The 23,625-nt window shown below is 38.9% G+C and overlaps 1 protein-coding gene across 1 annotated transcript in view; it reads left to right on the top strand.

The window, feature by feature from the left end:
- LOC126761822 (uncharacterized) overlaps positions 1-23,625 on the top strand; it is a 73,305-nt gene that overhangs the window by 5,675 nt on the left and 44,005 nt on the right. The window contains exon 2 of the mRNA XM_050478230.1: positions 3,464-5,049. Coding sequence (XP_050334187.1) covers positions 3,464-5,049 — 1,586 coding nt within the window. The remainder of the gene's footprint in view (positions 1-3,463; positions 5,050-23,625) is intronic.

Raw genomic sequence — 23,625 nt, 5'->3', positions numbered from 1 at the left:
ATATGAAAGTGATTATCCAGTGGTTCAACCGTCGATTTAAGAGCTTATAGAATTTGACTGGTGGAGTTTGCTTTGATGTCACATAACCACGGGATGCTTGCTCGAGTCCCATTGCTTTCCCATCCCCGGTTTTATCAGATTAAGTCTTTAATGATGACGTCTTCCTACCAAATCTTAAGAGGCTTCTCGAATATAGGACATTTGGTTCGAATAAAACGGCTATCCCTACATTAAACATCTATTTAGATGGGCTTAATAGCTTTATGGAACTCTTTCTTGGCTGGGAGTGGGTAAGTTCGAACTCCAGACTCCAGATAGCATTAGAAGCTTGTTGCTTGCTTGTAACTCGTAAGGAAAAACCAAAATTAATATAGAGAAGGTCAGTGCTGCGCTAATTAGCTAATGAGAATATCCCCCTAGGACGCCGCAAACACCATAGCCTTCAATCGTGTCAGTTGCCGCAATCTTTTAGAGGCGTTTACCGAAACGTAGTAGTATTAGAAAAGAAATTGCTTGAAGTTGACGATGAGCTCTTTAGCTCTAAACTTATGCCAAGGATCCGAATTTGTCGTGTAGGGGTCACAAAAGGGATATTTTCTAAGAAACTTCCCTATTCTTCAATCATCAATAAAACTTCATTTCCGAGATGTTAGGTAAGGTATGAATAGATTATGAGATGACAATCTTAACAAAGATTTCACTGATGGTTCACCGAGTGGAAGACTGCTGAAATGTTTCAACCTCAGTCTTACAAAGGCTGGACAATGGACCCTCAACTTTAACAACATGCATCCGTCAATAGGTTTACCGCATAAACTGTAGGCCAAAATGATCTCTCAGTCGTCGGTCGTGCCAACCAGCACCTGCTAAACGTGCGCCAGTGTTAGAAGGCAAGATGCCAATGGAGATCCAAGTCGGTCTCATATCAATGTGAGCGGGGCACGGGTGCCCTCTTTGCTTTGATGCTATTTCTGGTGAAGATATACACTCCTTTACTAGCTCTAAGCACACAGTTAGCAAGCTCAGCGCTAGGCTTTTCTGCAGTCGGGGTGACACCTCTTCTATAAGGTTTGCCTTTTCATGGAAAGATATACGATAAAACAACAAGTCGAAATTATTAAAATTTACTACCGAAATTCGGAGTCAGTGGCCTCAACTTTAAGAGTGCTACGTCCAATTTATCGTCTTCATAATCGTCCTGTCAGATCAACAATTGATCGTCTAGTGGAAAAATTTTAGTCCACAGCCACAGTAAAAAAATGTTCCCGTGCCAGTGAGACACAGAAGCGCCCATATTGTCAAGAATATTGCTGCCGCTAGCGTATCAATTGAGAAAGACCCGAATCAGCTCCTCATACGTCGTTCTCAAGCGTTGGGCGTTGGGCAAATTTTGTTAAAAGATCTTGGCCTAAATCCTTACAACTTCAAATTGACGCAAGAACTGAACCAAAATCGTCGTGTTCGTGAATTGGGTTAAGCAACAACATGAAAATGATCGGGATTTTCATCGAAAACCCAACTTTAGCGATGAGGCTCATTTCTGGCTGAAAGGCTTCGTCAATAAGCTAAATATTCATTATTGGTCTGGCAGCAATCCACACGAACTCTAAATACTACTATTCTACTCACTATTGCATCCCGAAAAAATTATGGTTTGGTGCAGTTTACGGGCCGACGTCCTCATTAGGCTGTAGTTCTTCCGTGATGATCAAGACCGGCACGTTACTGTTAATGGAAATCGCTGCCGCTCAATAATAACCGAATATTTTTGGTCCTAATTGGATGATATGGACTTGGACAATAAGTGGTTCCAACATTATGGCCCCACAAGCCACACAGCGAATGTCACAATCGATTTATTGAAAACCAAGTTTAGTGAACGTGTTATCTCACGAAATGGCCCAGTCAATTGGCCGCTTCGGTCGTGCGATTTGACGCCGTTAGACTATTTCCTGTGGGGCTACGTCAAGTCTATGGTCTATGCCAACAAGCCAGCGACGATTGATAAACTTCGTACGAAAATTGAACTTGAAATTGCAGCAGTATCGGCCGATTTATGCTCGAAAACCGTCGAAAATTTGGTTCAGGGTTTGGACTTCTTCAAACGTGCCAGTGGTGATCATGCAAAAGAAATCGAGTTCCAACAGAATGGCATCGAATGTACTTTCACAGAAATAAAGAATTTCATTGGTATCCCAAAACCGTATTTGTTTTATTAAAAAAAACTTTTGTAGCACTTTTTTGGAAAAATTCGTTATACAGTCATATTTCAGCTTTAATGTCTAAAAAATTAAATCTAAGCCCCTTAGTTAGCTCTCTGGCATTTTTTTCTACATTTACTACTCAAAGCACCTCTCCCTAACTGAAACATGAGTCCGTCACAATCATCAAAAAAAAGGAACTTAGTGTTCGAAAAGGCTTGAAAGAGCTATGTGCTCGAAAGATGCCAACAAAAAGTTTTTAAAAGATTTTAAAATCTCGATGAACTCTGTTTGGTTTCCTTTGTCTCTTCAGAATCGTTTACAATAAGCTTCAAGTGTTCGAAATTTTTGATAGAATCTTTCATAATTTGAAAACAAAAACGTGTTAAGGGAAGAGACAACAGCAGGAAGATTTTGTATTGATAAACAAAAACTAAACACGTGGTCAATGTTCATACCAACAGCTAAATGAGGTTGTGATTAAGTTAAAGCCACGCCTAATATTGTTTGAGTGTGTTTAGAAGCATAAATTAGGCAATTACGTATGTGTACACATGTATGTTTGTATACACATATGTATGATTAATGCAGGCAGGGTTGTAATTTGGTAATAAATAAGCACTTATATAATATGAAATTTAAGTAGGTAGATTGTCGATAGTCTTAAATGACACAATTATAACCGTGAATGTCGCAATAAATCACTGATTTATGAAATTCGGTTTTAAGGCGTTGATTACTCAATTACAATTGACATTTAACAAATAAAACGGTTATTTGATAGCGCAGTTACTTGAATAATATTAGGCGCGACGCCAAGGCGGACAGTTAGAGCTTGACGCTTTGGACTAACGGTGGAAGTTTGGTCACGGATTTATTTGGAAAAAAATTTTGGAAATTTTGAAATTTTGGAAAAAATACGTAAAAAGGAAAAATAAAAGAAAAATATTGAATAAAAATTATAAATAAATAATTTTTTGGAATGAAAAGAAAAATCAAATAAAAAAATTAAAGAAAAAATTGAATAAAAGATATAAAATTAAAAAAACATATATAAAATTCAAAAAATATATAAAATTAAGTAAAAAATTAAAAAATAATAATAAAATTTTCGAAAATGAAAATTCAAAAAATATTTTTATTGCTGTTTTCAACGCTACAACTCAGCAAAATTGTGCGCGCTGCAACAGTTTCCGATCTTATTAATAACTTAACCTCAAATTTAAAACTGGAATTAAATATTTTTTTGAACACTAACGCAGCTTATGCCAAGGAACTCTATGCGGGCTGCGCTGCGACACCGAAATTAATCGTTAACTACGAAAAAACGGCCCAGCTAAGCTTGAAGGGCTGCATAACGGAAAATATATTAACCATTGCTTTTCTACAAGCAAACGACACGAACCGCACTATGCATTTTTTGGTCGAACTACTGTGGAAACTGCATTACACGAATGTGCTGTTCGTGTACGAAAACGAAAACTCGCGAGATGTTTCAACCCTAACCACACTTTTCCAACTTTGCTGGCGTAATGGCTTCGTCAACGTGCTGGTTTTGGTCAATCGAACGCTCTACACATATCAACCCTTTCCACGCATAAAAGTGGTGGCTTTGCGCAAGCTCAGCGAGTATTACGACAAAAGGCACTTGAAGAATTTTCAAGGTTATGCGCTACGCTCGAGCATTAGCAATAATGCGCCGCGGGTTTATCACTACACCGACGCTAATGGCAATCTCGCTAATGCCGGTTATTTGTATCGATTGATACTGTTATTCGCACAACATTATAACGGTCGGTTTGAAGAGGTACACATGCCCACCTACCAAATGAACTTAACGAATATTATTAAGGCGTTTGAGCGTAAGGAAATCGATATATTGGCCGATCTGCTCTTCATATATCCCAATTATTCGCACAGCGCTGTAATTTGTAATTATCGCACGTTTTTAATGGCGCCCTACGCCGCACCACTGCCGCTCTATATGTACATCCTCAAACCTCTGACGAGTCTGCTCTGGTTGCTCATAATGTTGGCACTTTGCTATGCAATCCTGGCACAAATGCTGCTCTCTTGGCTACGCGGGCGCCGAGTGAACTTTGGCTTGGCTTTTTTGCGCAGCCTCAGCTCGTTGCTCTACCTGCCGAGTTACTACTATAGTCGCTGTACGAGTGCGCAAATGTTCTGCGCCCTTTTGTTGTTGGCTTGTAGCTTTCTTTTGACCAGTTTGTATCAGACGAGTATGGCCAGCATGTTTATATCGCGGCTGTATGAGCCGCAGGTCAACAGCATCGCTGATATCGCGCGCACGAAATTCTCACTGCCCATGACGAAGATGGACATCGCCTACATGAGTCGTTTATCGGGTATACCGCAAATCATTTACGATCGCTTGCTTGAGGTGAGCCCATCGGAGGACTATCAGTTGCTGCGCGATTTGAACACCTCGTACATACTCACCTACATCGAGGATAAAGTGAACTTTTTTATGTATCAGCAGAAATTCCTGCGTATACCGCGTTTTAAGCTGATCGCCGAGGAGCTCACACAGGTGCCACTGTTCATAAGTTTGCCGCATGGTTCGCCGTTTTTGCAGCTGTTTAATCGTTATTTGCGTAGTGTTTTCGATTCGGGTATTTTTCAGAAAATGTTCATCGACAGCGCTGAGGAGGGCATCCTGAGCAATGAGATACGGTTCTTCCGCACTGTCTCCATTATCTTTCAACCGCTCAAAGTCGAACATTTTTCGCTGATATTTGTCGTTTGGGGATTTGGTATGTTTTGTGCTCTGATTTGTTTCCTCATCGAGTTGAAAATGGTCAAGTGCAGGAAAGTGAAGAATGGTAAAGTGAGGAGAATCAAACTGATAACTAATTGAATGAAATATTTTGATAACTAACGCGTTGTTGTGCAAATAAAGTATATCAATATAAATATTATAATTATTATTTTAATATGGATAATAATATCATTTCTGTTACCGAATTTCATTCTTTCTAAGTATTAGCGAGGGAATAACCCTTCGGAATTAAGTTCGTTTTTTTCTGGTTTACCTCTGTAAAGCTTTTCGGCTCTCTTTTCGGATAATTATAGGTGCATACGCTAATAAAATGTCGTTTCTGAATAATCAGTAGCATGAAAACTATAAGCTATGGAGGTTAGGTTCCAGGAAGTATGTAATAGTTATGAAAATATCGTTGAAATTCAGTGAATATGTAAGGAAATACGCAGACGGACGAAGAGGCGAACTCAATTGGCTATATTAACTCAAAATATTTTCAGAACTTTTTGAATGCTGTCATCTTCTCCCAACGAAAGTTTAGGGTATCACATCAAAGTTATAAAAAATGTTCATATTTTTAGAGTAATAAATATAACATTCATTAAGACTCATATAAACAATATTTCTTTGTATATCTCCCCTTCAAATATAAGGTCAACGTATGACAATAGAAGAATTATGGCTTCATAATTTCAATCAAATCGACAGCCATCCACGCGAATAAAGTGTCCTATACCATAAAGTGTTATTGAAAACTTTGAAGAAGAATAAGTTGGAAAAAATCTCTTGAATTGGACTTCAAATTGCTACATTGTATTCTGCCAAACCATAAACTTTTCCCTGTTGCAGATCTTAAGGGAGACACCTAGTGTGACAACCAAAAAAAGTATTTTTTTGGGATCAAAAACAGAAAACAACTGTAGGTATCAATTTTAGTAGATCAAAGGCCGTGAAATATTGTGATGTGTTAACAAAATTGTTGATTGAAATATTAAAAAATGTTGCGAAGGAATTCAAGATTATGCAATAGAACAGTGAAAGGAGATCAATTATATTGGGTATGTATATTGGGACAAAAAAGCACCTGGAAATTGTAATTATATTCACCGGGTAAATGATATTTCATGCTAAGTTGGTAGGACTGTCCTTAATTACTATGCCAAATATGAGCGCGATCTGTTATCCAGTTTGAAAGCTGCTTACAATGGATAAAAATATCGAACAAAGAATTTATCTCAAATTTTGTATTTTTAACAGAATTTCGTGTACGAAAACGTTGCGAATATCAGAAAAAGCTTACGGTGATTCAGTTTTATTAGAAACACAACATGCCTTGTTCTGGACGGTCTTCGATCTCTTCAACTGAAGAAAATATTAAAAAAGTTAAGGGTATGCTGCCTGAAAATCGTCAGGCAAGTGTAAGAGAGATGGTAAGAGAGCTCGAAAACGCGTTTCTTGAAAAATCCAATTTTTTCAAATTCCTTTTCCTTTTAGAAAATGCTTGCAGAACGACAGTTAAGGGGTTACATGGGTTTCCTTGGGTAGAAAACAGCTTTTTTCAACTTTTTTTTCTCATATAAAAATTAAACATTTTATTAAAATTTTTTATCGGTACAAACATACACTATTAATAAAGAAATTCTGCAATTTTTAGAACATTTTAAACTCGGCCATTGCGCCATTTCTGTTAACCGATTGGAAAAAGATGCGCCCACTTTGGAGGGATAACTGCATACAGGATCATCTAAAGTGAAAAAACACGTGTGTTAGATAAAACCTAAACTTAGAACTTGGACGACCGAAAAAAATGAAAACTTTTGGCAGAAATATTTCCGCAAAAATGAAAATGTCAAGGAAAATTTTGCGATATTTTTTATTTCAAATAGTTGTATTCGAAAAAATCCTTCGCCCAAGACTTTAAGAATTGCATCTCGAAGACATGTGTAAAATTTCAGATTGGTTAAGTAGTTCTCGAGAAATTTTGCCGACCGACTTCAAAGACATAATTTCAAGAAAAACGCGTTTAAAGACGGCGCACTTAGTCCAGCTAGCCTCGAGCGCACAAGTTCTGAAGGCTGTTTCTCCGAAACTATTACTCGGATCAATTTAGGATAATATTCTAGAGGTGTTGTTAAATTTAATAAGATAATAAAAAAAAACTTTGTTTTGAACTCCTAAAATCATGTTACCCATTAAAAAAGAAGCAATCGCCAAGCTTAGTCTTATGTTGATACAATAAAATGGTGGCACAGAAGTGTTATCGAGAAAAATTTAGTTAAAAGATCAATAAATATGCAATATTAAAAAGTGTTCTTTTGCTAGTAGGTTAACAAATGTATAAAAAATCCAATATAAATATAAATGACGTGACAATCCAATTACACTAAATCCACTGTGACATTAATTATTAGCTAAACGACTTACTTAATGACATTTTAGTTTCCTTTTACGCGTTCTTTTGTGCACTCGCTAAACAAAACTGTAATTTGTGGTGAAAAGCATAATATGCCTTAAGTAGACCAGCAGCTTTTTTGGGGTGCGCATAAATCTAAACGCGAATATTAAAATGAAATAAAAATTTAATGGACACACCACACTTTGAGGCAAAACAAAATTGAAAATATTGTAATTTGCTATTAAAAAGATTCGGCTATGCGCGAGAAAAAAAGTAAGCAAACAATGGTTAAGCCAATCTTAACTGCTACCCGAACACTTAGCCACGAAATCTAGTAATCTGTTATAATATTACTAATCGAGCCGGGGGGCATAACGCGACTTTTGACTGACTGCTTTGACGGACAGCCGTAATGACGGCAATGGAAAGAACACGCTTAACAACAAATGCGATCAACAAATGAACCAAGTCAATTTTAATGAATGTAATTTTGGAAATAATGCTTTTTGTACGAATCGCGCCCGCGATAAAGCGGTTACATTTCCGCACTGAAAGTCACAGGCGGCGCGGCGTAAGCGACTCCGCCCGCGCTAGTAGCGAATTCCAGAACGGCGAGTCAGTAGCTAAGCAGCGGATATGGAAGGCGAAACTCACACATACATATAATATTACTAGATATACATATTCACAAATATATTAATTTAAAATTTTGTTCGCAAGTTTTGCATTTACTTCTGGTTTTGCGCCTTGACCACGCGCTTATGTCGGCCACAGCGAGGCGAGAGTTAATTTTATTTTTCCACCTACTGGCGAAATCAATTTACTTCGTGTGGCACGTGCTCTAAATGCGCTTAGAGTACAAAGTGGGCAACAAAAGCCACAAGAAAAAACGCTAAACTCCAACAAAACACACACACACACACACGTGCACACACTTACAGATAAGGAAATATTAACGGCAAAACAAAAAATGCAAATAGATAAATCGAAATTAGATAAAATGGCTTATAAAGTAATAATCTTTCCCTTTGGGGGCGATACCGCCGTCAAGCGTGCCAAGTTTAGCTTATCGGTCTGTCTGTCTGTCAGTCTAGCTGCCAGTTTTTGCCAGCTGGCATGTCGCTAGAGTCGTTGAGCCGTTGTTCTTTGAATAGTAAATTCAGAAAGCATTGGGTATTTTGTTATTACAGTTAGGTTTAAATAAGTGTAGGCCGTTAGAGGTGTTGCCAGAGTGATTTGTAAAAATTGGATTTTTCGAAAGTGATTGCAATGTTGCCTTGAAAAAAAACCATGCCATTTTGACGATATTTTATCAAATGAAAATGTTTTCATACAAGGATTTGAGTTTGTATGGCAGCTATATGCTATAGTTGTCCGATATCGGTGGTCTCGACAAATGATCAGCTTCTTGGTGAAAAAAGAACATGTGCAAGATTTCAGATCGATATCTCAGATCGATAACTCAAAACTCAGACAGAGTATATACAAATGAATGGAAATGGCTCAACTCGGCCAGCTTATAATTTGTATATACATACATATACTTTATAAAGGGTGATCGATTTCGAGGTTCCCTAACTTTTTCAAGAAAAAACACAGAAGCTGCAAATTAAATGGGGAATGTTTATTATCATTTGAAAGAACATTCTTTGGCTTTTTGAAGATTATCTCTTTCAAATGTTGGCCGCGGCTACGTCTCAGATGGTCCATCCGTTGAGTTCAATTTTCGATGACTCGTTCGAGCATTTCGACTGGTAACTGGCGAATGACATGCGTGATGTTTTACTCCAAGGCGTCTTGCTGAAAGCAAATGTTGCCGAGATCACGAGCTTCAATTTCATTTATCAAATAGATGGTTATCATGGCGCGATAATGGTCTCACCGGCATAATTTTTGGAGAATTCCACCGGCCTAAAAACCACTCCAAACCGTTCTTTTTTCTGGGTGAAATGACTGTTCTTGAATCTTTTCAGGTTGCTTACATACGCATTGAGCCAAAAATGGGTCTCTCCGCTGAACAAAATTTGGCTCGAAAACGTCGGATCTTCTGGAAACTTTTCAAGAGCCTATAGAGCGAAGCAATGTCGCTTGAGAAGAAGCGGCTTCAGTTCTTGCACAAGCTGTATTTTGTACGCTTTCAAGTTTAGATCTTGACGTAAAATTTGTCAAGTTGTTCTATATGTCAGTCCGAGTTGCTGCGAAAGGCACCGAAACGACTATCCACGGTCACGGAAAAAAGCGCAAAATGTTGGTCTTGTGCTGAACATGGGCAAGACAAAGTACCTGCGTTCCGTATACAGATATTACTCGCGTGTTGAGAACTACGACAATGTTGGCAGCTATGAATTTGAGAAAAGAGGGACTCTGTATATCTTGGAACCAACATAAAAACCATAAACAATCAAAGCCTTGATCTCTGGATCGAATAGCTTTTGCCAACAGGTACTACTTTGGGATCGGTAGTTAACTGAAAAGCAGATCATGGCCGATGACGAACAGAGATGAGAAAGCACTTGGAATATTCGAGGAAACTGTTCGCCGCAAGGTTTTTAGAGCCGCCCCCGACAGCGATGGAACCACGAACTGTATGTGCTGCACGGATCGCTAACCAGCGGCTGTATTCTTGGAAGATGATGCTCCAGCGCAAAGCTCCTTCGATTCAAAGTCCATGGGTGGACAACGGAAGCAAATCCGCCCACGCATTCACTGGAGCACATGGGTAAAAGATAAATAAATGTTGTTGGCAACATACAAGGCAATCGGCCGGCCGGTCCTTGTAACAATATGGTCGCCTGGATGCAGTGAAACGCAGCAGTGAGACCCCTATGCTCCAAGTTAAGGAGCATAATGGACACATTTTCAAGCAATTTTAACTGGAGTGTTTTCGTAGAAATCATTCCTACAATCACATGCTTGAAGCGGAACCGCCTTCTAAGGGCATCAAGGGGTCCTTCCTCAACTAAGTTGACGTCGTAAGATACGACCAGATTTCGGACGCAATTAACTTCAGACATGTCCTGACCGCCATTCATAGAGGAGCCATAAACACCCTCATCGACTCAATCTCACTTGGAGTCAAACCACCACTCATTGCAGATGACGAGTTCAAGTTGCCGCGAGAATCGAGAGTGACCCTTGCCAGCTGACTTCTCGATACTCTATCAGAATAAGCTCTACTTACCCAGAATCGACCCCGACGTATCAAAAATATGTCCAACATGCAACGAGTCCTAGCATGACTCTAACCACCTCTTTGCGTGCCCAGCTAAGCCTGACACCCCTCTACCTATGGTCCGACCCCTTCGAAACAGCACGTTTCCTGGGCCTTCCGTTGGATGCCCTCGTTGACAACTTATCTGAACTGTACTACGCTCATGGGACTACATAATCGTTACAACAACAACAACGCATTCAATGGAAGGGCTTGTTTTGCTGAGGTATACAAATTTTCCCGATTTCTTTGCGATCTTAAATTTTTTACTTTTAAAGCATTTTCGTAAATATATGGCAACCTTATCTTTCATTCCATAAAGAAAAAAATTACATAGAAATTCGTGTTTGCATTCGTAACGAATCGCTTTTCGACTGCCAATCAAAATTATATACTTCAACAGCACCAGCGGTCTTAAGCATTGCTCATTTTGACTTTGCCTTACCACAAAATGTGGCATGCAACATAAGTAGCAATAAGCTACGCTTAAAAGCACTCACCCACACACACATGCATACATTTAAGACTTATCCAAGGTGCTAACCAGGCATTGGGCGAGTCATCGTGTCTGTCCGTCGCTTTGCGCTGCCACCGACGTAGCGCATAAAAAGGAGCAGTAGCTGCTAAGGTAAAAACATGAAATAGGAGCGACCAGCCGCGAGCCTTTCGCAAGTCGAGCAATAAAACAAAACATAATGAAATGCATTCAATATCGCTAGGACATGTACAACAACAAGACCTTCGAATGCCCGCATTTGTTAGTCAGTTTTCACTCCCTTTTGCTCGTAAATTTATTCGTCTATATGTAAATTCGTCATTTGTCATGCCCACCCCGCTCGCCGTCGCTGATATTGCTGCTCGCGCTGTTTGCGCCTAGAAACATGAATATTGCGAGTCGTTGAAAATGCCCGCCGCACATTTTCGCAGACATTAAATAATTGAGCGATATCATTCATACAATCGCTTCATCCGCACCGCAAGCCCGAATCGAGCGCGTTCGTATGCCACATGTAATGCGACGGTGAGGTGGGCCCGACGCCTCTGGGTCAATTGATCGGTTATTCGGTTAGTTGGTTTATTGGTTGGGTGCTTGTTTATTGCTCTGCGGTGAGCAAAATTGCTCAATCGAAAATGTAGTTGCGCTATATTCTTAACTATTGACCGCTTAACACATTAAAGTTTTCCATTACAATCCGACATATAAGTGAGGCTCGCATAGTTAAGAAAAGTAGAGTAGTGAAGTGGTTCAATTACAAAAATACCAGTTACTTAACTGGTTAGGGAAGCATACTTGCGTTTGCAATTTAACTTCTTACGAAAAAAATGTTGGTTAGATTTTTTTGAAATCAGTTCCGAAACAAGTCCAGACGAGCCCGAGCTTCTTTGCTGCTAAATGTTTTTGAGATTTGACGGTTGAGTTCTTGCCGTATCACGGTTCTGTCTTTTGGAATTGTTCTTTTGCATCGTTAAGCAATGGAGTATAAGTTAGAGGTTTGAAATGACACCAGGGAGGACCAAAGCTTGACCGCTGTTCTAATAGATTCAGTTCATACAAGTATAATTGAAACCAAAGATTTTGGATCCGAAGAGCTGAGATTAAAATCGGCCCTTCTCTTTTCGTTACGGCTTCCTTTCCGTCTTTCCGTTTTTCTGTGTGGCATTTTGAAAAAATACAGAATACTGGCTCAGAACTCTGAGAAAACTTCTGGGAACGAGCTCCTTTTTCAGCCCAACCATAAGTTGGTAGTTTGGTTCAGAAAAAATCCATATTGTCGTCTTCCTCAGACTCCGACTCCTCCTTTTTAACTTTAGTGTTGAGTTGTTTAGTCGAAAAGACCGAAACCCGTATCGTCGTCTTCCTCGGACTCCGGCTCCTCCTTTCTGGCTTCTTTCCGTCTTTTCGGCAGCAGCGCCAGCATCAGCAACTGGAGTGGAGGCAGCAGCAGCAGCAAATGAATCCGCCTATGCTGAAAACTTCTACTGCATTAACTCGTCTTCAGAGTCTTCTTCAGTCAATGAACTTCAGCCCGTAACCGAAAATTTGTTCATAAAGATTGGAAATTCATTCCGTGGTATTAAGGACTAAAGTCGGTCTCTCAATCCATCCACAAATCCGACACAAGATATGCTCTCCTTTACTACTGTCGTCATAGTAAACATCGAAGATCTAATTTTCTGGTCTTTTCGTTCATAACTGTCGTCTTCTAATGGATTCTCCTATCCTGGAAGCTGAAAACCATCCAAAGTCGAAAATTCTAGCCAGTAACCGGAAGTTTCATCATAGCGGAGAGATTTTCCGACCATGGTATTATAAATTGAAGACAGACTCTCTATTTATCTGGAGCGACAGTCTTTTTTGAGGAAACCATCCTATCTCGTAGATATTCACTCATAATTAAGGCATCAAGATTTACAGCTATATTTCTTCAAATTATAATCCTAGTTTAATCCAAGACATTGTTTTATTCGTATTTGGAGGGGAACTTTTATTGAATCCGTGGCATCATTCATTTCAATACTGACAAAACTTTGCCTCTTACAATAGCGATATTATGAAATTTACGGTTTGATGGGGTGTACAAAGCCCAAAGGTAAATCTGGACGTATTCGCCAAAATTGAGTGTACAGTCCGAGATTTTCTCAAGTTCTTATAACGTCGTAATATTATTATTGTAGGTTGCAGGGCTTACGCTAGTCCATAATAGTGTTTCCCGAACCCATAGAAGGTAATAAGAAGGCCATCCTCTTCAGAGTATGCATGCAAAGCCGTGAGCGAGTCTCCACTGGGTTTGAATATCCATATTATTTTTTTGCTTAATCACCAAACGACCTACCTCGGTTTCTGCGTTTACCATTAGCTACCGATTCTTAACCCAAGCGATTTATGTACTTACATTTACACGCAGCAGCCGCTTGACCGTTGATGGAATTCGGCTCCCTTGGCTTATAACTTGTATTTTGCCCATTTGTAGTTTTACATTCTTTCCAGAGGCATAAATATGCTAAACAAAGCATTCTTTATCAGCCCGCTGAAAGTCGCCGGGTCTGTGTGTGCGCACTTAATTGGAGCAAGTCCTGCGGCCAGGGGTGTTGCAGCTCATGGGTGGTCCTTCGTTTGGCTGCTGCCGTAAAATTTACCAGCATATCGATCTTATCTGAGTGTTAAATTAATAATTATGCCTTTTCGTGTAAGCAGCGAGCGGTAAATGCAGCCCAAAAGCGCCTTAACGGCGTTTCGCGAAGTGAAAATAAAAGTAAAGGCAGAAATTACAAGTGGTAGCGACAGGCAATTTAACAATAAAAGGTATATGTGATTGGAGTTTTCGAAGCGAAAAGTAATTTTGAGTGGAAGAGAGAGAGAGAGAGTGATAGAGCTTTAAGATTTCTAGTTTATCCTTTTTATTCTTGACATGAAATTTTATACATAGAGGTTTTGTGAACTCAATATCAGAAAATTTACAGCTGAAATATTTAAGATATTTTTTTTCTGAAATTTTGATAATCAATCGATGAACAATCTATTCGTTAGGTCTCGCTACAGTAAGTTGTATTTCTATGTTATGTTGGTTGCAGTAAATAGGCTGATATTCCTGAGACCACGAAGAAATTACACTCGGACTGTTTGTCCGAAAGTACGGATCAAAAGTATCATCCTATAACTACAAAGCGCCTAGACGCCTGTGGAGCTGGCTAATATCTACTTCAGCCAATTCGTCGTTATTTTGAGTTCCACTCGTGGCCAGAAGGCTTGCGCAACCTGGCAAGTGCTGGTTGCTGACCAACGCGTATTGAGCTCGCGGGAGATCCATACATCCAGCGCCCGAGTGCACGACGACAAGGGAACAGCTGCTCGTTCCCATGCTAGTGAGATTTGGGTAAGAGTGCTCCTTCTAGCGAGCTCATCGGCTTTACAGTTTCCGACGATGGCCTGACACACAGGCAAGTTTAAAAAGGAAGTAGCTTGTTGCCACATCTAGTGAGATCATACACTCCTTGACTAAGACTCACTGTCAGCGAGTTCAAGATTGGTATAACAGCTCTGCAATCGAAGTGGTTGCATATCTCCCTAAAAGCTGCCTCACTACGTTGAAGTAATAGCTGTTACTTCTGCTTGAAAGACACTACAGTGATCTGGAAGTCTGAAACAAGGGTTGATTGAGAGATTCTGACTGAAAACTACCCCTCCAACCTTCTCCTTGAGCTTCGATCCACCCGTGAAAAAGCTCCTGCGCCTCTTCTCCAGCGAATCCGCCCCACCCAGATATCGCTGATAGAAAATGCTGCTAAAAGTGGGCTTCAGTGTATGTATGTTTTTCTAAATATGATATTATCTATCTGATATGGCTAATTTTTGGGGTTTTGTGACCGGAAAATTCCTAGGAACTGTGTTTTTCAACTTAACTCCTGTACTTGCTCATAAAAGTTTGAGCAATTGGAGGTCCTGACTTCTTGACGACGTCTTTATATGACATCATTTACAGTAGTAAATTACTTTGAATCCAAATCCTATCAATCCTGAAGCGCTATGCTGAAAAATCTTTCTAAGGTTTGACGGTAGATTCTGGCTGTAACACGATTCTGTCTTTAGGAACTGTTTTATTGAACAGTTACAGATTAGTGTATGAGTTAGAGGTTCGGAATTACACTATGCAGGATCAAGACTTGACGTCTTGGGTTTATTGTTCCAAGGGATCATAATAAACGAATCATAAATTCCAACCAAGAGGCCCAATTATCGACCACTTTTTGCTTTTCATTTGAGGCCGTAAGTTAGCAATAACGTGGCGAATATTCTCTTTCAAGACATCAATCGTCTCGGGCTTATTTGCGTAGACAATCAACGACTTTGAGGCCACACCATGGGTACACGAAGCGAGATAATGCGCTCACCAGAAGTTTTCTCTAATAAATTGCTTGTTCCTTTGGCTGTATGCCATGTAGTGCCGTTTTATTGGAACCAATGGTCGTCTACATCAACATTCTTTAATTCAGGCACGAAAAAGGCAGTAATCAGGACTCTATAGCGTTCTCAGTGATTGTTACACCGTGGCGTCTTCATTTTTGAAGAAATATGCACCAATGATTCCCTCTGCCAATAGATGCTCTAAGACCAAAGAGTGACTTTTTAAGGATTTAAATGCGCCTTAACAATGGCTTGTGGATTATTCTCACCTCAAATGCAACAATTTACTTTATTATCGTACCAAAAATGAGTTTTATCCCTAAACAGTCTTTACTTGTGAAAATCGGGATGGGGGGCCATCGTTACGCGTCAAAAAAAAAAATAAACGCCCGTCAGAATAGAAGACCAAAATATGATCGTTGAGAAACTTATGCAAAGAGACAGAGTGAGATAACTTGGTATGGATTTCGAAGTGTTGACATATTTCTTACCGGATTTCTGCCTACAATAACCAACGCAAGCAGTGCATTTAGATGTTGAACCTCTATCTTAGTAATAGTAAGAGACCTACCATCAAGCCTCTTTAACTAATTTGTGGCTTGAGATTCAGCTGCATTTTGCATAATTCACTCTCACTCATTCAGCTGCTTTATACATTATTATGTGGCAACTCATAATACTGTGCTTGAGGTAGTTAGACTCGCCCAGATTTTTGTCAAAAATTTTCCGAAATATTTTTGAGAATTTTCTATAGTTAAGAACAGAGATTTTGGTCCAAAAAATCACATAAATATTTCGACAAAATGTATGTACATATGTAAATATAAATAAATCTACCCATGTAACTACTAATTAGTTGAAAAAATGCGTGCAAATAACATATATTTTCTTACAATAAATTTTTTGTCGCTTTTTTTTTGTCTTGATTTTCTTAATTCAGTTTTAATTTGTCGGCATTTGGTGGATTTTCAAAGCCACTGGATTTCGCAGTTTAAGCATTGTAATCGAAACGATCGGCCTACGTACGAGCTGCTGTGCGAGCGGCTTTGTCGCGAACGCGTTGCAATTCAAATTATTTCGAAATTTTGCTGCCACAAGTCATGTCGAAAGACAATCGAGTTGTTTGCAACCTCAGAAAAGTATCATAATTTCTCATTGAAATTGCAATACGGTAACAACAAAAACAACACCAACAGCGACTTTGACTGCAACTGAAAAAGATTGCTTTGTCGTTGCAATGGCAATGAGGCCGTGAGCCTAACACCGGCAGCATACCAATCAGGCAGTAACACATATTTTTTACATATTATATATATTTATAGCGGTATATATAACAAATATTTGGATTTATGTGTACTTGTTTGTATTTACAAATTCATCTATAACTGTACTTGTGAATACTGGGGCAACCGCTGAAGTTAAAGGAGTTCTGAATTTATGTAGTGGTGTCAAGAGGTTTTACGCATTGTAGATTGATATTTTCTAAAATGAACTTAAATATACATAATATATATGTATTACTTATGTATATATGATTTTAATATCTGAACTAACAAAAATCTATTTCCATGTAGAAAATTCGGAGTTCATTATTAGATTTTAACAGAAAAAGTTACGTAATTAAATAAATATCATTTAGACTGATTTTTATAAACTCAAAACATTAATATTTACAACTCTAGTTTACTATTTATCATATGAACTTCGGTTTTTCAGAGCTTGGTGACTGGTGAATCGAACAAATAACTGGAACAAATTACATAAACTGGCATAATAAAATAGAAATCCAATCACAAAGTGGTAATTTAAAGAGGTAAAGAATCCTCAAAGTTAAAAAGACTATTTATTTGTGTAAAGTCAGAATTTCAAATCTCCTCAGTTTGGGTGTTTAACAGAAAAGCAAGAGAGGCAGTGATGATCTATCGAATTCTAGGCATGGATACTCTGAAATACATCGGAGTTGGGGATCTTATTTAAGAGATCTCAGTTAACTCTAGTGTTAAGCTTTGGAAGCATTGTAGTGTATTTGAAGAAGAGATGAGGTGTGAATATTGAGCATAAATGCTAGTATTAAGATATATTATTCACTTGTGAATTTCAAAAAATCGTTTTTTGTCTACATATATCAAATATTACATACATATTTGAGAATAATAACCGAAAATTTTAAGTTGATCAGGAAAAGTTTCGGAGATGTGAGATCATCCTATAATATACTAATACTTAAATGAAAATAATCCTTTTCGGCTAAAGCAAGGCTTTAGATTGACCACCTAAGACTTTGTTCTTGTACAATAGAAAATTCGTAAAGAATTAACAAGGTTGACTGATTTCTTTATTTCTGTGGCCAACCTTAACTTCGTTAACTTTAATAAAGCTAACTGGGTTGGCTTCAAAGAATTTACCGAGAGCACCTTCACCGCAACACCCATTTCTACGGACGTAATAGTTGGCGGACGCATATTCTGAAAGAAGATCGCAGTTGCTACCGCTCGCTTCAACCCGGCTGGATGAATCGCGGAACTCCGTCCCAAATTTCTCAGTCGAAACAGCTAAATAACTCGACAAATTACGCCAAGCCGATCTCTGTGATCCCCGAATAAAGGATCTCAATTTGGAGATTCGGTAAATGGTAAAACAACACAAGCGAACAAAATAGATAGAGAACCTGAAGTCTTGCAACCTCTTCACCGGCATGAATAAGCTTTGGACTACTGTCAAGGCTTTCTCTAACCCGAAAAGATATGATGACCGAGTTGAAATTCAATTCACTGTCCATGTCTCTTTCCTCCCTGAATCTCTCGGTTAACATAGCCAAACGGTAACACATCGACGGCTGCCCAAAATGCCAAAAGACTGCGCAGTAAGTTTTCGCCGATGAGAAGATTCAGAGAGTCATCGGTAAGGCAAAATCTTCCAAATCTATTAGCCCTGAATGAAAAAACATGCTGATGCTGAAGCATCTAGGCTAGGCGGGAGTGAACTTCCTCACCAAAGTCCTCAACCTATCGCTGACCACTCTCTAAATACCCGAAGTGTGAAAAATCGATCGGAAGAGTGATCCCACTACTGACACCAGGGAAACCAGCCAACAAAGGGGAGTCCCATCGTCTGATAACTCTCTACTCTCCGGTAGTGAAGCGACTTGAGACTTCGCTACTCCTGACCTTCAAGCAGCACCTGATTTTAGCAAACCACCAGCATTGCTTCCGAAAAGTGCACAGCAGCACCATAGTACTTAGCGTCTTAAACACCCAGAAATTCCATGGTATCCACCAAAAACAACCCTGCGATAGGACGATCCACGAGGCGTTGGACTTGTCAAAAGCTTTTGACAGAGTTAGCCACACAACGCTTCTTGAGGACATCGAAAAATCTACGCTCCCTCCAGGGTTGAGGTGAATGAATTACCAGAGCGGTCGACAATCAAGTGTACTATTTCGAGGCGAAAACTCTAAATTGAGATGAACTAAACAGGGGGCTCTGCAGGGTGGTGTCCTTACCCCGTTGCTGTTTAACTTCTACATCTTGAAACTCTCTTAACCACCAGAGGAAATTTCACCTTATACGATAATGACTAATGATAAACGGCAATCTCTCCGACCTTTCTTGCTTCTTTTCACGGAACCTAACACTCTCCTTCACTAAATCCACAGCGACCATATTCACAAACTGAACGAAGGAGTACGGACTTGACCTTAATATTGCAGTCGATGGTGTTAAAATTCAGACTGTCAATAACTCTAAGATTTTAGGTGTGAAACTCGACAGCCTGTGCTGCTTCACTCCTCACATGACCGCGATTGTTGCTGAAGTCCAGAGCCCTAAAAAATCGCTAGCCAAAAGCAACCTGTGCTACTTTCCACTTACGATATTGCGAACATATTTTATTAAGCAAACTGACCAAAAACTACTTATTTTTCTTATGTCAAAACACTTTAGTATGAAATATATGTACATAGATATATACTTTAATATATAAAGCTGCCTGTTCACACACGACCTACTCAGCGGGCACGTGTTCATTTCGCAGTATATTAAATCAATTCGTTTTCATAGACATTTTATGACGGCCAGCTTAGCTGTCACTTAGTGCTGCCTGCTCAAATGCCGGCATCAAGTTCGTTGCTTAAGTCTTTTGTATGCCATTGAACATTTGGACGTGGTAGCACAAATGCAAGCATGCTGACATAATTAAAACATACTTACAGTTACTTGTAGCATATACAAGTACATACTTGCCATTGTGCGCCTAATTTCATAATACAACAATAGCAACAACAACAACAACAAAACAGCAATCAGTGCAAAAGTGATGGGAGCGACAGCGACAAATGACAGCAAACTAAATCACAATAACAATAACAAAAAAAAAAATTAAACAAAATCCAGTGAGTACGTTCATTTTTAGTTGTAAACGTAATTAATTTCAGCCACATAAAATCAACTGGCGATTTGAAAGCCGTCAATAGTATTTCCACTTGAGTGTCATTAAATCTGGTCCAATTATGCTTTACAAGAGCTCAGCAATTCCGCACCATAACCATCAATAAACTCAAAACGTTTGTTGCAAGCACATATGTGTGTGCCGCTATGTGTCGCATTTGTCGCTTTTATGTAGCCGCGTGTGTATGTGTGCGCGCCACTGCGCTTTGTTGCACCAAAGTCACATGTGCTGTCACAATGCCACATTCAACGGCGCTCCAATTCGATTGGCCAATGGCGCAGCAAAAGCAATACGCTTGCAACGTAATGAAACTGGAGCATTTTCCGGATAGCCGTGTGACATGCTGGGTCGTTTGAACAGCCTTGCCGGTCGCCTGTGCGCCCCTGCCAGCCGCCTGCACGCCAGCAGTTTGACAATTAATGCCGAAACGCTCGCGGTTGCTGTTTTGGCTGTGCTGTTTTATTGTTGTTTTTGTGTGTGTTTGATAAAGCTAGAAATATATATGTATATACAGTTATGTATATCCATAAAATAGTTATGTCGGCGGCCTCCTCCAGATTTTCCCTCCTAAACGCTTACACTTCGCTCTGTTTGTCGTTTCCCGCCGTTGTCACACCAACGTTTTATTGCTATTGTTGTTGTCTTCTGTTGCTGCTGTTCCATTTTGAAATATGAATTCTTACGCTGTCATAGTTTATTTTTATTGTCTGCGTCCACATTTGTGAAGGCCGAGGCGGATGTGCTTAAGAAGGCGTCTAACTGTAGTGCATTTTGGAATTACGCTTTCGGAAAAGTTTTTAGTGTTGTAAGGAAAGGGAAAGGAAAACTGTGAAGAGGAGATCTGCATACCTCAATGTTATTCGGGACGAGATTTTAGGTATAACGGCGCTAAGTCGAGGTCAAATAGGAACTAGTTCATTTTGGGTTCGACTGAATAATCAGCAACGGCAATATAAAGGTGGCATTGCTATCGTAAAATTTGAGAATGGGTCCGATCAAAAATTTGGACCTCTTTCTCTGTCTCTATCTTCTTGTCTCACTCATTTGCTCTCATAATTTTTTCTCGCTCTCTTTCTTTCTCTCTATTTTTTGTCTCCTTAAATCTCTCTCTCTCTCTTGCTCTCTCTCTTTTTTATCTCAATATATCTATCTTTCTCCCTATCCCTTTTCCTATGTGTTTGCTCTGAGAAAATGCTCATAAGAGCCATTATTTGTTCGGAGAGTTTTTTAAAGCTTAAAGATTTGGTGAAAGCTCTTTTTCTGCAAAATAAGAAAACAGCTTTTAATAGCTTCTTGATGCAGCTTAATTCGAAAATTTACCCGAGCTCGAGCTTTCACGAATACTTTTATAAATCAAAGTTAGAGAGAATATTATCGAATGGAAGGGAGGTTATGGGCTTAAAGATGACGCCAGGTCCAGTTCTATTCTGCTGATTGTTAGGCTCCGACCGCTTAGTCGGCACCAACATTGCTCAAAAATTGAAAATCGATCGGACACTAATGAGTCTTAGCATCTCTCTCTCTCTCCATGTGTGTCTGTTTTGAGGAAATGCTCAAAAAATCTATTAATTTTTCGGGGAGTGCTCAAATTTCCAAAGTTGTCTGGAATATTATATATCGTATATAGGCGTTAAATCGCATGATGGCCAACTTACGGGTCCATTTCTTGAGATGAATTGTTCTCGAAGTTTTCCCTCAAAATGGCCATAGAATCAGCTGTGTGGCATGTAGCGCCATCTTGTTGAAAAATGTCAACCAAGTTCACTTCCATTTTTGGCAACAAAAATGCACCGATCGCCATTTGAAAAAATACGGTCCAATGATTTACAAACCACACCAAACAGTGCATTTTTCGGGATGCATATGCATAATATAATTTTTTTGAAGAAAGCAAAAAGAGACTTTAGTTCGAAGAAATTATCTTCAAAAAAAACATCTGCTGATTTTGCTTTGTGAGAGCTTAAAAGCTTCGGAGAAAGTTATTTTCATACAGAAGAGGAAAAAAGCCTTTTAAAAGATTCTTGGTGCTGAAAAGTTTACCTGAACTTTTATAAAAAATTCAAAATATCAAAGCGCTACAGGATCTTGGCTTTAAGTGGTTATCTGCAAGGCTTTTGCTTGAGCTTAAAAACTTTCAAAAAATTATTTTTATGCAGAACAGTCAAAGAGTTATTAAAGGCTCTTTGGTGTAGTATAGTCCGAAAGTTTTATAAAAGCTCTAAAGGAATTTCGAAATATCAAAACTTTGCAGGATCTTGGCTCTGAGTGGCTATCTGCAAAGCTTTTACATGAGCTTAAAGACTTTAAGAAAAATTATTTTCATGTAGAAAAGACAAAGAGATTAAAAAAGGTCTTTGTCGCTGTTTAGTCCGAAAGTTTTATCAAAGCTTTAAAGAAACTTTTTGAGCATCGAAATTATATTATAAACCAAACTTTTTGGAGGTAATCATTGAATGACAGTTATGACAATAATATATATATTAAGCTTGTAATTTTCTCTGTACTGTACCACTGTAGTGGCAACAGTGCAAATTGCCGTTGAATTGTTAGATTGCCTTTCGATTAAATTCACTTTTTATTTGCGCCACATTCCGTGGTTTTCATTTAATTTTATTATTTTTAAATTTTTGTTTTTTTTTCTACGCTCGCTTTCGTTTTTTTTTAATTCTTGTAGGAATTCCATATTAATTATGTTATGCCATAGGAAATGTTTTGGCCAATTGGCAACTGGCACAGAACGAAATATTGCATTGACATGAGAACTATTCGACTCCACGTGTTCCGTATGCCATATGTGGGCATGTGCTGATTGTTTTTGGCCGCTGTGGCAAGGCTAAGTGGGCTGACATTTTTGAAATAACTCCATTTATCAATGACCCAATTATGCATTGAATGTAACGAATTGTTAATTCAATGAGTGATTATTATTCTTTCGGACTTGAGCAATTAATGCCAAGTAGTTCTGTGTGCAGAAGAATGATACTGTTTTTAATGGCAAAAATTTTGTTATGATTAAGTAAAAATGTATAGTATTTGGGTATGTTTTACTGTATGGAAAATAGTAGAATATTCGTAGGTTTCTGAAATTATGAAATAATTTCCTTCCTTATTTGAAGTGACAGCTGCCAAAAAATTGATTGGTAACTTTCAAACGCATGTATCAGATGGATGTCTTATGACATCTGCCGAACGGCTGACATATTACTCCTGTCAAATAGATGTCCTGTGACGCCTGTCAAACAGATGAGAGATTGATACCGCTCAAACGAATGAGAGATCTATGTCATTTGACATTTGCCAAACAGCTAACAGTTGGATGTAATAAAGCACGGATCAAACGGATATGAGATGACATATCGCTCCTGTCAAATGGATGTGTCAGTTCGATATCATATGACACTGTCGAACGAATGGCAGATGAATGTCAGACAGACAAACAGATGGCAGATGGACATCTTTCAAACGAATGACAGATTTATGTCTTTTGTCACCTGTCAAACAGATAACAGTTGAATGTCAATTGACACTTGTCAAGCAGATGACAGTTGAATGTCATATGACAACTGTCAAACAGCTATCAGATGGATTTGATATAGCACGGGTCAAACGGATATGAGATGACTTAACACACCTGTCAAACGGATGTGTCTGTTGGATAAGTCACATGACACTTGTCAAACAGATGA

The sequence above is a fragment of the Bactrocera neohumeralis genome, chromosome 6 (assembly GCF_024586455.1).
Source record: "Bactrocera neohumeralis isolate Rockhampton chromosome 6, APGP_CSIRO_Bneo_wtdbg2-racon-allhic-juicebox.fasta_v2, whole genome shotgun sequence".
Lineage (NCBI taxonomy): Eukaryota > Metazoa > Arthropoda > Insecta > Diptera > Tephritidae > Bactrocera > Bactrocera neohumeralis.
Note: the sequence above shows the minus strand (reverse complement) of the source record. Positions and strands in the feature narration are given on the sequence as shown.